Raw genomic sequence first — 16,324 nt, forward strand, 5'->3', positions numbered from 1 at the left:
GAAATCTGGACCCTGCTGAACTGAATGACAGAAGGCCCGCATTTTCATCTATTCCAGGGAGTAGCACCTGGATCAAGCCATTATTTGGGGTGAGTTAAGTGCATCAGTTTCATTCACAACAATTCTGAGACATACGGTTTGCTCTTTTGGGACTAAAAGTGTGTGCTTTGCTGAGAACACAGTTTGCTGTACAGAGGCACTGATCCAGAAGCAATTATGGCAGTCTCAGAAACACCCAGATCAAGAGTATTTTGGCTGCTTCATCCTGTGCTGTAGTGGCATCCAGGAGGTTCACACTGAGTACTGGCTGCTGACGAGAGGTGATGGAAGCAAGGTCCAATAGCCACACAGTACTGTTTTCCTTTCCTAGTTGACTAGGCTCTGGAGATACTGTGAAGAGGAGGAATAATCCCTCTTACCCTTGTCTGCCCATCCCCAATATCCCTGTAGGCCACCTCAGGTTCTGTGATGACTTCTGGTATACATAAATAATCTCTGGTACAGTCTGTTCTGTGCTGATGAAAAGCTTTTAAATGCAGTTCTTTGGAAAAGGAGGAGCTAGGAGTTAACGTCCTCTCATGTGCTGGTGTATTAACAATTTCATTAGACAAGTCTTCACATGAATACTGCTAGCCAGTTTACTACCAGGACATGCAAGTTAAAACAAAGCTTGACCTTATTTTTCTTAACCACAATTCATGCTTTTGGAATCCCTGTTGCTGTATAAACTTGTCATTAGCCACTGTGGATTTTCTGCATCTACAGAAGAGTCCTAGTGAAGTGGAGAAAAGGGATGTCCTGCATTCTTTGACTTTTGTGTATGGGTTCATTCTTTGGTGTATGCTAGGCTAACTTTTTCTAAGCTGGGGAAAGGAAAAGATTCCTTCTTAAACGCATAATTAACTTTTAAAAATCAAAATCTCAATGTGGCAAGTACTCTTCTTTTAATCCCCCATAGGTTTGACATGATGACCCATCATGATCTGTTATGTCACAGGCTCTATAAAAGGCACATAATCTATAGATTAATGACATAATACAAATGACAATTCCTGTGGGTTCTTATTATATGCCATATTATTGATGCAGCCGCTTCCTACTGTATGGAAAGCAGAACCGTCGTATAATCTGTGCATATGCTGAAAGCACTTTATTCTAGCCAAAGTGCTCATTGTATTTAAGGGCTTCCCCCACAAGCCATTTTTAAACCTTTCCAACTGAGCTGCATAAAAATACAAAGAAGATCTGCAACATGCTGTGGCTTAAGATGGAAAGGGTGAGTCAGTACTAGGAAAGACAAGAATTCCCCCATTTGACTTGGATCTATCACAGAGAAGCGTCATTTTGCAGCAACTGGATATTATTTTGTCATTTAGCTTTTGTATAATTGTTTACTTCCAAAGCCTGATAAAGAATGCAGTGTCACATTCCAAACCTGTCAAATTTCTCGGACAAAATTTCTTACATTAAAATTTGTCTTCATTTTCATACTTTAAATATATTACAGAAATACTTAACTATGTTGCAGAAATACTAAGTATTTTGCAGAAAAATATGAGGTATTTTAAATGAAGTTTGGTCAATATTTTTTTAAAAAGTCATTTCAAAACTTCAAATTTCTGAAACTACATTCTTTAAATTGCAAATACTGTGAAAGATTTCACAAAAAAGCAAAAAATGAACTTCTCTCAAATAATGTCAAACAGAAATAGTGCCACAATAGTGAATTTTTGTATTATATATTTTTGCCATTTTTTCCTGGACCTTTTTAGTAGGTCTAGTCCTTTTGTTTCTTCTTCCCTAACAGCATCTTTGGAAAAGCCTCACACTTTCTGAAAACTGATGACCTGCACTTGCAAAATCTTAGGTCTTTGCCTAGGATGGCTGCATATTTGTGTGAAGACGTATTTCCCCCATCAGGGCAGGTCCCTGCAGGACAGCACACCTTTACAGTTTTTTGTATTGGCAAACTTATTTTCCAGCAAAGCAAAGGTAAACTCTGAGTGGGCCCGGTCCCTGTTAAATTGCAGTGGAGGGAAACAAAAACCTGGGGTAGAGTTGAATTTGTGTGATGCATCTAGGAGATTGTTCTTATGCCAACACCCAAGGTGCATTTCAAAGGTGAATGAATCTGCAGCGTATTTTTTTTCTTGGACCTCTGTGCCCAGAACCAACAGAAGGATTCAGAGCTGAGATCTGACAAGTTGCGGTGAGGGATGAGTGAATCTCAGCCAACCAGTTTATCTAAGAGGGCTAATTCTTCATTGAATAAGGTCATAATCCTCTGAAATTACTGCATGAGTTGGAGCAAGGAGCTCCTTAATTTAGTAGAAAAAAGCTTTATGAGATACAGTAGCTGAAAATTTAAAAATAGACAAGGCAAAAAATCAGGTGTGAATTTAAATAATTCCACAGTAAAACACCAAGACACCTTATGTAGAAGGGTGGTGAATTTTCTATCATGTAGCCTTTCAGTCAGGCTTTTTGACTTCCTAAGAGAAATCCTTCTAAAAGCTAGAAGAAAAATTTTCTAATGTCAACAAAAGTTGCAGGCTTCATCAAAAAACCCTGAGAAAAGTTTTTCTTGTGTTACACAGAAGGTGTGACTTGATCATAAAGGTCCCTGTGACTCTCCCTAGCTTAGTGCCAGCAGAATTGGCTCTGAGTTTACAGCGAGGTGTGGTTTCCCTCATGCTGACGCACTGGCACCAGCCTGGTGTTTGCATTTCTGCTGTGGGCTGTGTGGCACAGTCTACTTACTCTTACAAAGCTGGGAAATTCCTTCTAAAGATAAAAGGGGCAAAAAGTTACTTTGTCTCCCTCTCCGTTCCATGCAATTGCTTTTCTCTGCCTTTGCTTCATACTTCCGCCTTATTTTTTCCATTATGTATTCTCCTAACATCAAATATTTCCGGAATGATAGGACTGCCAAAGAGGAGTGCCACCAGCCCCGTCTAACAGCAGATCTATCAGTCCCCAGCTCCGCAGCTGGTCTATATTCAGTCGGGTTTCCAGTACAGCAAACACTACTTGACCACTTAAGTAACTCCAGGTCACATGTGTTCTGAGACTCACTGGAGCTTCGCAGCATGGGTAGCTGTTCATTTACTAGCAGTCTTAAAACCTTATCATTAGCTTTTGCTTTAACTGGGAATGTTTTTGCAAAGCTGTCCTCTGCCAATGTTAAACATTTCGTTTTCTCAGGTCCTGTGTAAATATAAAGGTTTCCAAGCTCCATCTGGTTCCAGTTACTCAAGCAATAGAAATACACATGCTTCAGGAATTTGCAGATGGAGACTTACTGCTTTGCTGCCTTATAAAATCCTTTACAGAGTTCACCATGCTCTGTTGCCTCCTGATATACCTGTAGTCTGTAAAGCAATTTTCCCCAAAACTTACTTAAGTTAGAGAAACAACTAAGTTGACAGTCCCAGGCCATTCTTTCTGACAATGTTAACCTGCCTTCACTACTAAATATGGCTCACACACTCACGCACGCACACACCCTTGACCACCAAAGACTGCCTCTTCCTGAAATCCCCCGTTCATATAAATACAGGAAGTAGAAACAAGAGAGGCTAAAATCAGACCTTCTTGGTAGTTTGCTTTCATTTCAGTGCTTTTTTAGTCCTCTGCTCTCTGATACTACTGATTCTGAAGCTGGTTTTAAACATCCTCCCCCTGCTGCCCCTTGAAATATCATTTTCAGTACAAAACCTAAGGATGTGGAGGTTCTTCTCAGCGATGGAAAGGAATTGCTTTCTTTACCAAGGAACTCTAAAGCCACTGTGAAACAGAAAGTGTCTTAAAGTTTGCTGTAATGATGAAAACATCAGCAGGAGACAAGGGAGCCAGGGATGACTCAGGGTAAGTCCTGAATCTTTAGTGAGTGCTCATTTTTAACAACTGTTGCTTTCCTTCTGCTTAACAAAGAGCTCTCGGCTGCATTTGCAAGCAGGCTGCCGAGTTATCAGCTACACAATCACAATGGTGTGGCATGATTGTACTGCAACCTACAGTATTTCCTTTAGATAACATGTTCCAGCTGAAAACAAACTGCAATACCTTTATTTAGCTTGAATCTTAGCTATTTAGGAGAGAAGAAGGGTGAATTCCAAGCTGCAGTTTAGGGCAAAGGACAGGGAATTCTGTGCTTTTGGAAACGTGACAAATCTTTTCTGGGAGGCTTGCTTTGTTTCTACTGAAATGTTGAGAAGTGGATAAGGGCTCATCCCTATGGTCACTCCAGCTCCAGCACACTAAGGTACACACAAACCCTGTCTGCAGACTCCCAGGAGACTTCAGATGTGCTTTCTGTTAGGAAAAGACTCCAGGCTCTCCTTGCTCCTGTCCAACAGACACTACACCTTGCAGGACTGATCACCAAGAAAACGTAGTGGGAGAGAAAATGGATTTTGAGTGGGAGGACATCAGCTGCTGGGGTTCCAGGATCAGGCTGGAATCCACCCGAGGCTTGGTTGTATCATAAAGCGCATGCTGAAGCTGAGCGTTTCTGTTTCCTGATGAAAACAATCAGGAAAGTTACATAGCTGCTGAAACCTTTGGTCACCCCCCTTTGGAAAAACATATAATACCGGATATTAAGAGTGTTTCCAATCTGTCTGACACTTAGCCTGTTTGCCACGAATAAAAGCTCCCAGATATATCTGTGATGGATGCGGTAGAAGCAGCTGTATAGGTGGATAGCAATGGGATATTTGCATTTTGAGTCACTGAGTGTGCTGCAAGTCAGTCCCCTTTGACTCGGAGCATACTTAGGCAAAAAGGGGATAAAATTGCTGCTGACAGGCTAGTGTGCTGTAGTTTCCCCATAGCACTGTTTCAAAAAACGCACATGGAGTGAGAACCCTGCATTACAACTGTCACTGCTTTTGCCTTGTTCAGTTATTTACATTAAATGGAACAATGACGCTCCTGTTCCAAGGTACAATTCCTCAGTTCCACCTAACATTAAACACTGAGGGACAAAGACCATGCAGCCATAAGGAAAAAATGAAAGAATCCAATCCCTGTAGACCGGCAAGAGGAATTTAGCAGATGATAATCCAAAGAATTTGCACTTTGCAGATATTCCCTGCTTTTGTGATAGTTAAGATGCCAAGTACTGAGAAACTGGAAGATTTATACTCTTTATCTCTTTTTCAGCTTGTCTGAGAGAAGCCACATTCTTGCAAAGGTTTGCTTTCAGTTTAGAGCTGCAGGAGAAAGTAAACATGCCATGGACCCTGGATTTGGACTGTAAATCAAGTGGTTGCAGGAATATTGAAGCATGAATGGGCATGGTGCATGCATTGTCCATAAGTTTATGAGCATCTGAACAATTTAACAGAACGGCCTTTTATTTCATCAACTGTCTTTATTTCCAATCTATCTCCCACTCATAAAAAGGAACTTAGGTTTACATGCCACAATATTGCTGAAGATCCTCAGAATTACACTTCAGCTTGCATACCTTGTGGCATCCAACATACTACAGAATTAGAGACATGTCTAAGTGATGTTTAGCTAATTACCTGTTATGGTCACATTTAATTAGGTGTCAATTGCACAAAGTGTGTGTAGATGAAATTGGTAGCTTTCAAAAGAGATGGTAACATAAGGCAAGCTGCTGATTGAGAAGTTGGACCTGATTTTAAAATTCTGTGCACAAAAATTGCATGAGCAATTGCTGAGATTGCACCTTTATTCACCATAGTCTTCAGGTTATTAATTAAATGGGAAAGCTTACTCACATGCACAAAAACTATGACAATACAAATTATTATAAAAGTACCCTAACAACTTGGAAAGTATCCATGTATCCATTCCTAGTAATGACTGAAGGGCCTATTCTGTATATAGCAAATCAGTAAGGAGGTTCTGCTGACTTACACATGTGACATGGCAGAAAGACACGGGACAAATCTGCATCCAGAGTTAGTAGCTCCTCAGAGAGGAATGTGGGGAAAAGAGTAGCGAGGGGCTGGATAAAAATCAATCTAATAAAATTCTTCCAAAATGGGTTGGGAGGGAAACAGGGAAATTTAACCAGTAATTCTGACCTAGAGTCAGGCTAACTCGTAGGAACATTAATAAGTGGTGAGATCACAAAACATCTGGAGAAATGTGAACTGATTAAGCCTGGTGACCACAGCTTCATGAAAAGGTATATGCTTTCATTCCAACATCTGGCAAATGTATGGAGGAGATGATGAGGAGAGCAGACAGGAGCTGAGACAGAGACATAATAGGCAAATATTAAATAGTCCTTTGGGATAATGGCTGGTTCAGGTAGCTGAGATGAGTGGTTCTCATTTCTGGGGCACCAGGCTGCCTAATAGAGTAACGATTGTGCATCTTTTCAGTGAAATGTCTTTTTGGCACAAAAACCACCATCACAGTTGACAGATTTCATGCAATGAATGTAGACGTAAAGAGGTCAAGCACTGGAGGAATCTGGAAACTGAACAGCTGTCATAGGCTCACAGATTTTTAGCTTCAAAAGGGACTGTTTTGATTGTCAAGTCCAGTCTCCTGTGTGGAGCAGACTAGAGAACCACTCTCGTAAGCACCCTTCCAGTTGGCGACTGGTCACAAGTGGTATCCCCCAGGGCTCAGTTTTGGGCCCAGTCTTTTTAAATGTTTAATATCTTATTATAATTAATATCTTTATCAATGATCTGCATGAGGGGATCGAGTGCACCCTCAGTAAGTTTGCAGATGACACCAAATTGGGCAGGTGTGTCCATCTGCTTGAGGGTAGGAAGGCTCTGAAGAGGGACCTGGACAGGCCGGACTGATGGGCCGAGGCCACTTGTATGAGGTTTAATAAGGCCAAGTGCTGGGTCCTGCACTTGGGTCACAACAGCCCCATGCAATGCTGCAAGCTTGGGGAAGAGTGGCTGGAGAGCTGCCTGGAGGAAAAGGGCCTGGGGATGTTCGTTAAGAGCTGGCTGAACATGAGCCAGCAGTGTGCCCCGGTGGCCAAGAAGGCCAAGAGCATCCTGGCTTGTGTCAGGAATAGTGTGGCCAGCAGGAGCAGGGCAGTGATCATCGTGCCCCTGTACTCGGCACTGGTGAGGCACACCTCGAATACTGTGTTCAGTTTTGGGCCCCTCACTGCAAGAAGGACACCGAGCTGCTGGAGTGTGTCCAGAGAAGGGCAACAAAGCTGGTGAAGGGTCTGGAGAGCAGGTCTTATGAGGAGCGGCTGAGGGAACTGGGGTTGTTTAGCCTGGAGAAAAGGATGCTGAGGGGAGACCTCCTTTCTATTACAGTTTCAGATAAATACAGTTTTTCATTTCCTGTCCTCAATGGCTATGTGTTGGTTTGTATTGTTGACCTCCAAATCTAGAGGCAGCACAGGCTGAAAAATGTACACATGTGTGCATGCGTCTGTCTTGCTCTGTGCGTACAGGTATATATGTAGAACAGTGTGTCCTGGAGAGTAGTTATGGGCATTGCTTGGCACAAATTTGGGCTGGTTCCACCCCTTCTCAAACCATGTGTACATAGTCCAGGTATCTCAGAGATTATCTATGTTATAGCATTTTTCCAAATGATAGTAGGACTATATTTTAACTCATCCATCACTAAATACAGGCAACCTCTCTGAGATCAACAGTATAGGCTTGTGAGACTCAGAAGGATCTCTAATACAACCTTAAAAATAGACATAGAAGCCAATACCTAAACTCAGTCCATTAGAAAAAGAAGCTGCAGCAAGATTCACTTCTCAGAGTTTTAAATGCTTGGCTGCTTTGATTGCTAACGAGCACAGAAACCAAAGTGTCTTAGTGAACCGAGGATGAAATATTGTCCATCACAGACCTTTAGCCATTATAATTTTGGAAGGGAGGAGGGTTTTTGCATTTGGAATTAGAAAGAAATAGTTCTTTGGAAGGGTAATTAGAAAGAAAAGGCAGCTGTTTGGAATGACTGACCAAACTCTAGTGCAGATGGGTCTGTGAGTAGAGGATAGGTATGGTCATCAAAAGCCCTGAAGATGATGGCACTTTCCCAACTGTATCACAAAAGTATTCCCCCTGTGTAGGGAAGGGTGTATGTACCTTTGTGATTGTTTAGTTTGCCCTTTGTGAGGAATTACAAATGAATGACAATGTATGTATTTAAGAAGTCATTACAAGATTTAGAATTTGAAAGAACCAGGGGAAAGCACATTTAGCATATGTTCTCTAGAAGACCAAGGAGAGGTTATAATCCCTCTTGCCATATTATCATCAGTGGTTCTGCCGTCAAAGGGTGCGGGATATGCTGGGATGGACTCGGTCTTGGGAGCCGTGGTGTTCAGAGCAGCAGTTAGATCATAGATCACTGTGCTGATCTGGGGCCTTGCATGGAAGACACCTCTGAGGAATTAAAGCAGGCATAGTTACAAACCTGAGATGTTTGGTCATTCAAAAAAAAAAAAAGCATAATATTCTGTAGGTTTGAAGTATTCATACTACCAACGAAGACTTCAGATTTCTCTTTCTGAATAGTTGTAGGTCAAAACTGAGAAAACAAGAATAGAAGAACACTATAATTTGCTGCAGAAGAGTAGTTTTAAGAAGGCTTCAAGAACCAGTGGAAACAGTTAATGCAAAGTCATGCTAAAAAGGCAGTTAAGTAGCAAATCTTGGATCTCAGAGTACGCACTGGTCTAAGCAGTGGTCTGCAGTTCAGCCTGTGTCCTAGATTACTTCCTACTCCTAATTTTGAGATTAACTTTTTCTGTAGTGTTGGGCAGGTATTTCACCATTGGTAACTAAAGTGGAATCTCCCGAGTAAATCCTCATCTACAACCAAGTAGGAGCTAGACTAAGTCACTCAGTTGTCTTGGATTCAAATTCTGTGTGCCCACCCCACCACATGCACCTTCCAAGGAGCTCCTGTAACTTCTCACAGCTGGCTCTGGTCCCTACAGAGTCACTTTTCTGGTAACCAAGTACAAAATCCACCTGTCTCCTCCTCCAACTTCTTCATCCATGGGGTTCTGACTGGCTGCCAGTTCACACCAGACCTGGCCCCCAAGGCAGTGGCACTGTGCATGGATTTCTCCTCAGGGACGCTGTAGCCATGTCCGTTTGCCACAGCTGCACACAGGATTACTGAACCAGCTTGAGGTAAGGGCCCTCTCCAGCAATGAACATGCCCTTATCCTTAGGGAGGACTGGGGATGCTATTTCAATTCAGATGAGTAGTTAAGTAGACCCCTAAGTAAATGGTGCTTATTTTCAAAAATGAACTGAAACGTCAAGACCTCGTGCTTGCTGGTCTTACCCTCCCCGTACCACAGTTGTCACAGATATGAATAATAACTGAGTAGCGGCACTACAATCACCAGAACAACATACGAATTGATTAAGTGAAATTTGTCAAGAGTTTTTAAGGTGGCAAAGGCAAGATAATACTGATGTTTAGAGAAGAGCTTATAAACCACTTTTCTGTTCAGAGGAGGTGTGTACATCAGTTTCTCAGCGTTGCAAGATATATAGCAGAAATTCTTCTATGAGTTATGTCACTTTTGGGAGAAATAATTTGCTTCTATGCGATGTTTAATTTAAGGATGAAGAGAGAAAAATTCTGCAATCTTTTGTTTCCCCAGTTACATTTCTGCAAACTTTTAGGGGGGTTGTATGTGGACAGGTAAATGATTTTTTTGTCACTGAAAATTTGTTGATCATTATTACTGAGCTGGAGGGGTCTGGAGTGCTTGTTAGGTATTTTATAATTTTAAAAACCTTCAAACATTAATATTCTAATATCATTGCAGCCTGTGTGCCAGTATGAGAAAATGTCTTTCTTAAAATTTGGGCACAGGTGGTACATAACAGATTTAATGAAGATGCTTTCTTCTCCAGAATTTGCTGAGTGAGAGGGGGCGATGCCTTTATAGCCCTGGTGGGCATGGCCTGGGTTACTGACTATGATATCAGAGGTGTAGGACTTGTTAAAAGCTAGGTCAGTTTACTAGAATTACTAACCACGGGCTGCAGGGGACAGGGAATGGCACTTGTGCCTGTGAATTCAAAGAGGCACTTAAGATATATATGACTGAGTCCTGTCCTGCATGCACACCACTTGAATGAGGGTGTGCAGCTCTTCTAGGAGAGCCAGCCAGCAGTGGGGTATTCTAGAATTCATGGTTACAGGGGCATCTATATGCAAAGTGGGAGATGTAATGGTGCTGGGCACACCCAGGCTCGGGCACTGTTCTAGCTGCACAAAGAAAAAGCAGTGAGAAGACAGCTGAGCAGGCAGGCAGGCATCCATAGGAGCTAACTGCCAAAAAGGGTGTACAGCATCTGCAGGGGTTAAAACCTGGCTGTTAAACCATTTCTGTACTTCCCTGCCAGAGAGGGCTGCCTGTAGCATTCAGGGTTGAGAAGTGGTGTCCATGTGCGATGGTTGCACCCCATCTGTTGTGGAGGGTGGTGGGGCTGTTACACAAAGTTGCTTGTGTGTATACTGTGTTTTCTGCAAAGACCCTCGGCACCCCACTTTCCCTCCATGATCTGCTCTTACAATGTAGGAACACATGGGCCAACCCCATCCTCCCCCCTGACAGAGGGAATCCCTAAAACAAAAATATGCACATGGCTGAGTTGGAGCCACATGCTGGTGTTAGTCCAGAGTAACTCGCCAGAGTTGGAGAGGGGCTGAGTTCAGAATCCATCCCAGGTAGTCAGGTGCTTGCTTCTCAGAGAGGCAAGGCAAGCTTTCAGCTGGTGTTTTTTAACTGTGAAGTTTGGTGTGTGCGTGTGTGTGTGAAAGTACATGATGAAACAGCACTGCAAAGCAGCTGTGGTCAAGCAAGCAGCGCTATTTAAGCTGAGCAAATGTAATAAAGCTACAGGCATCACCCAATATGGTAAATATTGTAGCCACAAGCCTTTCCTCTGTCCATTTTGTGCCTCTCTGAGCTATGTAAAATAATTCTATCCACCTCCAGAAATGAGATCCCTGCATCAATATACCCTGCTGGAGTGGGAATATTAAGGCAATGCTTCCCTCAAGATATCAGCTGCGTGAGATTTGGAACGCTTAGCTCCTCTTTGCCTGCACCCAAAATAGTATAAATCTTTTTGCAAGTGAAGATGATTACTTGAGCAGCAAAGGATTAGCAGATGTGAGCATTACATTGCTGGTTATACTAGTCACATTTTCCTAAATAGATATTCTGTTAGATGCATGCAAGTCAGGGAGTGCTATGGAATGCAGCTCTTTTCACATAGAACAATACATACATGCAGATCTGTGTGCCTTTCCCAGACTTTCCATCACCTTTCTGCTAAACAGGGAATATATTTATGTCTGAGTAAAGGAGTTCTGCTTTCTGCATTACTGGTGCCTTTAAAAGGGACAAGGTGTTTTCACTAGTTGTAATGCTATTGTATGATTAATATAAAGCCCCTGTATGTATGAGGGGATCTCTGGGTGTTTCAAGAATATTAAACCTCCCAACAACCAGCTGAAGGCAGGTGTCTACTACTGCTGCTCTAGAAAGGGAAACTGAAGCTCGAGCTCATGGAGCTGATTTGATTATAGTCATATACTTTGTAGCCCAATCCCCTGGATCCTTGTTAAGCAGTTAAACCCCGGGCTTGCCCAGACCATCCCTTAGGTTTGGGGTGATGTCAGGAACAGAATCCAGTTCTCAGAAAGCCTTTTCTTTTTGGTAGATGAGTTCCCTAACGGATTACAGAGCTGAACCAGCTTCCTCAGTGTTTACACAGCCTCTGCAGCTGAAGCAAGAGATGCAGCAAAAGTAAAGTGTTGGAAGCGTGTACAAGTGGGGTCAGGAGACTTCCCTTTCTGCAGTACCCTGCCATTGCCCTGGATTAGGAGGAGCATGAAACAACACCCCGAGAGTTGTCCCCTGAGACAGGGCTGCAATTCTGCCTCAGATAATGGTTCTGCAAGGGCTAGGGCTCCTGGTATTTGCTCTAGGTGACTTGTTGGGCTCTGTTGGTCAACACTGTTCCTGGTAGGGTTGAAAGACCTGTCTTACTGCTTGAAATTATCTCACTACCATATTAGTTAGTACTTTCTATTTGCTTTTTCGAGGCTAATGAACTGTTGGGGAATTTCAAGTGCTTTGTTGAAACCAAGTGAATACATCCAACCTTTTGAATGCTGGGAAAACCTTGCAAAATCTAGGGAATCCACACAGCTCAGGTACACCGCTCTTGTGGCCCTCTGAAGAAAGCCAGTCTTTTGAAGCCTCTGTCTTGTAAAAGCAGCTGTTGAGCAGAACTGGAAGCAGCTGCAGCCCCTTGTGAACTGGATTGAATTTTGTGCTGCTTTGGAAAATTCACCAAGGAAACAGAGAGAGCAAAACATAGCAGAGTCAGGAGACTTACAGCTCTGCTGGCTACCTGCAACACTATTCTGCAAATTGCTAGCAGACTTCTAGGCAAAAGAAATTTGTCCTACATATTTGGCTAAACAACAGCCTGGGACATGGCCCAGCCTTTCATCTTGCCTGCCAAGAATTTTTCTCCCTCTTCTTTCTCTCCTTTTCCCCCCCCCCACCGAGTTCTCTCCAAGGAATTTGTCACTCCTTATACCCCCCACAAAAAGAGAAACCAGGCAAAACTCAGAGCTTCTCCTGCTGAATCAGCCGGCAGGAAAGAGCTTGGCTTTGGATGACTTTCTTTCCTGTCCAGAGGACAAATATGTAACACAGGACATTTTGGTATAATTCTGTACTGAACTTCTGTTCTAATCCTTTCTAAGGATTAGAAGTTAGTTTTAGGTTGGATCTCACTTGTAAACTTTCCAGACAAAAGGGAAAGCGACTGTGTTACCTTCCCAGCAGGGATGGGTCCTCTGGGCTGGGAAACTGTGGTAGAGATCGCCTGAGGGGTATTGTGAAGAGCAGCTTGTGATAGGGGTGGATGGTAGGGGTTAACCCCTTAGACCAGAATTCTGGCATCTGCCTTTGCTATCAGACCTAGCTGTCTAGGTCTAGCCTGGATTCACACTGCCTAACTTTAGGTGCTTAATTGTTGTGTCCCATTTAGGAACCTACACACCTCTGAGGACCTCTGGTCTTGCTGGAGAAGAAGCAGCTCCAGGGAGTAATTCAGGGTGACTGGTGCCAGTGGGCTCAATCCAAGTCAAATATTTGTTCATGCCTCACCAAGCTGAGCAGGGAGCCAGGCTGGAGAGCTATATCCAGCACAAACCTTCTTCCACCCTCCTGCCCCTGACTCAGATTGCCCCAGGGTCAGCCACGCAATGGCAGCCTGGAGGAGGGGGTGGGTGCGGCACTGATGTTTTGGGGAAGAGATGACCAAAGCAGCCATGTTATGGATTGTCTTAAACTGCTGTGAACCCACAGCCTTTGGCTCAAGATTTATTTATGTCATAGCCCTGGTGAACAAGTGACTGTAAACAAATGAACAAGCCTGAGGTTCCAACAATGGTTTGACTGGGTCTGTGGGAGATGACAGACTTGCCTTGCTGCTTGGCAGGTTTTGTAGTCAAGTGCTGAGCTCCCAGCCACCGCACTGACATTTCAGCAGTTTCTGACACTGCTCCACTAACCAGTCCTTTGGCCCCAGGCTGTCCCACCAGCACAGGATGATGAGGGCCATGCCCATGCACAGGGCAGGTCGCTCAACTTAGCCAAGCAAACTAGAACACCTCTCTCATCCTTGTGGCAGGGGACCTTGCCCTTTCACCACCTTTCCATATCCCTGAAATACCCCAACAAGCCTTTTGGTTCTTCTTCTTCCAGGAAAGCAGATCTCTAACCTTGCCTCGGTATGAATGCATGCAGGGATCCTATCAGATCATAAAGCAATAAATAAACACATTTCTCCAATGCCTAATCAAAATTAAATATGAGGAGTATGAAATTGTTGGAGTAAGGCTTAAGGATGACAAAGAGTAGGTTCACAGTTATAGATTTTTTTTTCCACTAACAGCACCATGTATTGAAATGCATTCACACTGACAGTGGAAGGAAAACATATCCAAAATATGAATACTCCTGTGTAAGTAAGTCTGCAGATCAGTGGCTGAGTGACTGGTTTGAAGACCCTTTGCTTGATGCCTTAATGAGAAGGGGACCTCTGAAGGCCTGTTCTCTGCTCCTTGAGATACTGGAGGATGAAAGTTCAATGGATTTATTTCCCTTGGCAAAATGGCCATTTCTAGTTGCAAATCATGACTGAGATGAGCGTTTGCAGGTATTTCTTAGAAGAGGGGAAGACTGCAAGTCTGTGTGGTTAGCACCCAGTATCTTCTGTGTCTCATATGTCTACACTAAATTCTCTCACAGGGTGGGGAAAGCCATTGCTTTTTATAACTAACTGACTTTAGTCTTAATATTTTGCCCAGGGTTTTGGCTCTGACATGCCATGCAGTTTCAAATAATTTTTAGTAGCTAGGGTTTGAAACAGAATGGATTTATTTAAGCAAAACTACAGTATATTCTTAATGAAGTTTGAATTCGGGAATTTCTGTCTCCTCTTTATTTTCCGTTTCCCTTTCCTCTCTTTGTTAAGTGTGTACAATATAGAAAAGCATTCCCCAGGTTTTCATTCCTGACTTCCTTCCTGGCCAGATGGGCTGGGAAAGGGCAAAAACTCTCATAATAGCCCTGGCCCTGCAGTCAAAATCGGGGTGCTCTGGGCTTCCAACACTTCACGTGTTTTTCAGACACAAAACAAAACCATCTATCTTCTCTCCAGCTGGTGGCTCTGCTGGGCCCTTCTAGTGCATTGACACCGGAGGGTGAGGAAGATCTGTGGCTTCCTTATGTTCTTAGCACTTAGGAAACTGTTTCTCCTCTTCCAAACATTTGCTTCTAGTTCCTGCACCTCATAAGGCTTTCCAGAGAAATTAAAGTAGAATCATCCAGCAAACACTTTCACAGCTTTTTGTTAAGGAAAATGTGCTTTTTTTTGGCTCCTCTGACCTTGCCAGAAATGGCTCCTGGCTAGGCCTGCGTTTCAGAAGCTCTCTTCTTTGCAGTGAAAGGGCCTTGCAGAAGCATAAGTCATCCTTTGTTGCCTGCACACAAAGAAAAATCTTTAGTTTCACTGATATGCTAAAATTCCTAAGAGAATCTTTTGGGTTTGAAATAGGCAAAGGACAAACAACCTGAGAAGCTCTGATTATTAATACAGGGGAGAAGGGCTTATCTTTAACACAGCAACTGTCTGTTATTAGTAAGGGAGGAGGCTAATAAAACTTGTAAAGTGGTTTTGACTTGCAAAAGTATGTTTTGACTGAGTAAAAGAGAAAGTTGATAAGATATTTTAGGACAAATCGTTGAATGCAAAATATATATGTGCAAGGTTACATAAAGGTAGCAGTATAATTTGTGAGGTGAATACAAGACAAGTCATGTTACACCAACAGGCTATAGTAGCCTCAGTCCGCTGTGGGGCCACAGGCAGTGTATACCATCTGCATTAACTTCTGCATTAATGAATGCAAGGTACAGCTAGATTGAAGGAAAAACAAGGCATTGAAAGAAGGCCTTTTCCTTCAGGGAATTTATGTTTGGTTTTTTATCTTGTTTTTGCTTGTGTCATGGCTGTGAGTCTAAGAAGGCTTGTTTGTTGGTAGAGCTGACCTGGGTACTAGCAGTAACATGAATTACCTTGTATTTTGTCTGGGGTTTTTATGCATATGCAATTCTTTACAATATACATACCTTTATGTATGTAAATGGAGGGACAGACCTAATGAACCTAGAAAACATAGTGAAGCTAGCAACTTAATAAACATTTAGTTGTACATCCCTGCTCCTTGAGAGCATTCCTGCGCTGGAAGATTGTTGACAGGGTCAAACAAGAGGCTTTGACAGTGGTATTGCCACTGCTTCACTGTAGGCCTTTACAGCTAAGCTTGACTAATTTAGGAGAAAAAGCAGCTCTTCTAGAGGAGCTGAGAACTGGCCCCTAATACCTGAGATGGGCACCCCTGCAATGGGAGCGTTCTCCAAATGACTAGAGCAGAAACCCAAGCAGGTAACACAGCTGCTGTGGTTGGGTGGTTTACGGGAAGCACTGCAAGCACCCTCTCCTTCTCCACTCCTGAACGACTTAGCCCGGCTACTCATGCCATTTGAGAATGATCCTTAGTCTTAATCACCGGATTTGCGCTCTGATGAGTGACAGTGGTTACGTGTCCCTCCCAGCATCAGTAGCTCCCATCCAGCAAGTCTTCTTCAGAGCTGACCTGACTCTGTACCTTTGAACGGGGACAAGATTCTGTTCAGTTCAAAATCCAGATAAGCTGAGGTCATGTCCTTTGACTGCATTATGGCAGTAATGAGGAAAAATACATCTGTTTTAGCTTT

At 43.0% G+C, this 16,324-nt stretch overlaps 1 protein-coding gene across 1 annotated transcript in view; it reads left to right on the forward strand.

Annotated features, from left to right (window-relative positions):
- Positions 1-3,543: 3,543 nt before the first annotated feature.
- The window catches only part of RIN3 (Ras and Rab interactor 3), a 71,560-nt gene continuing 58,779 nt past the window's right edge, over positions 3,544-16,324 (forward strand). Inside the window, exon 1 of the mRNA XM_075103746.1 lies at positions 3,544-3,867. Within this exon, the coding sequence (XP_074959847.1) occupies positions 3,821-3,867 (47 nt within the window). The 5' untranslated portion in view covers positions 3,544-3,820. The remainder of the gene's footprint in view (positions 3,868-16,324) is intronic.

Source organism: Phalacrocorax aristotelis, chromosome 9, assembly GCF_949628215.1.
Source record: "Phalacrocorax aristotelis chromosome 9, bGulAri2.1, whole genome shotgun sequence".
Taxonomy (NCBI): Eukaryota; Metazoa; Chordata; class Aves; order Suliformes; family Phalacrocoracidae; genus Phalacrocorax; species Phalacrocorax aristotelis.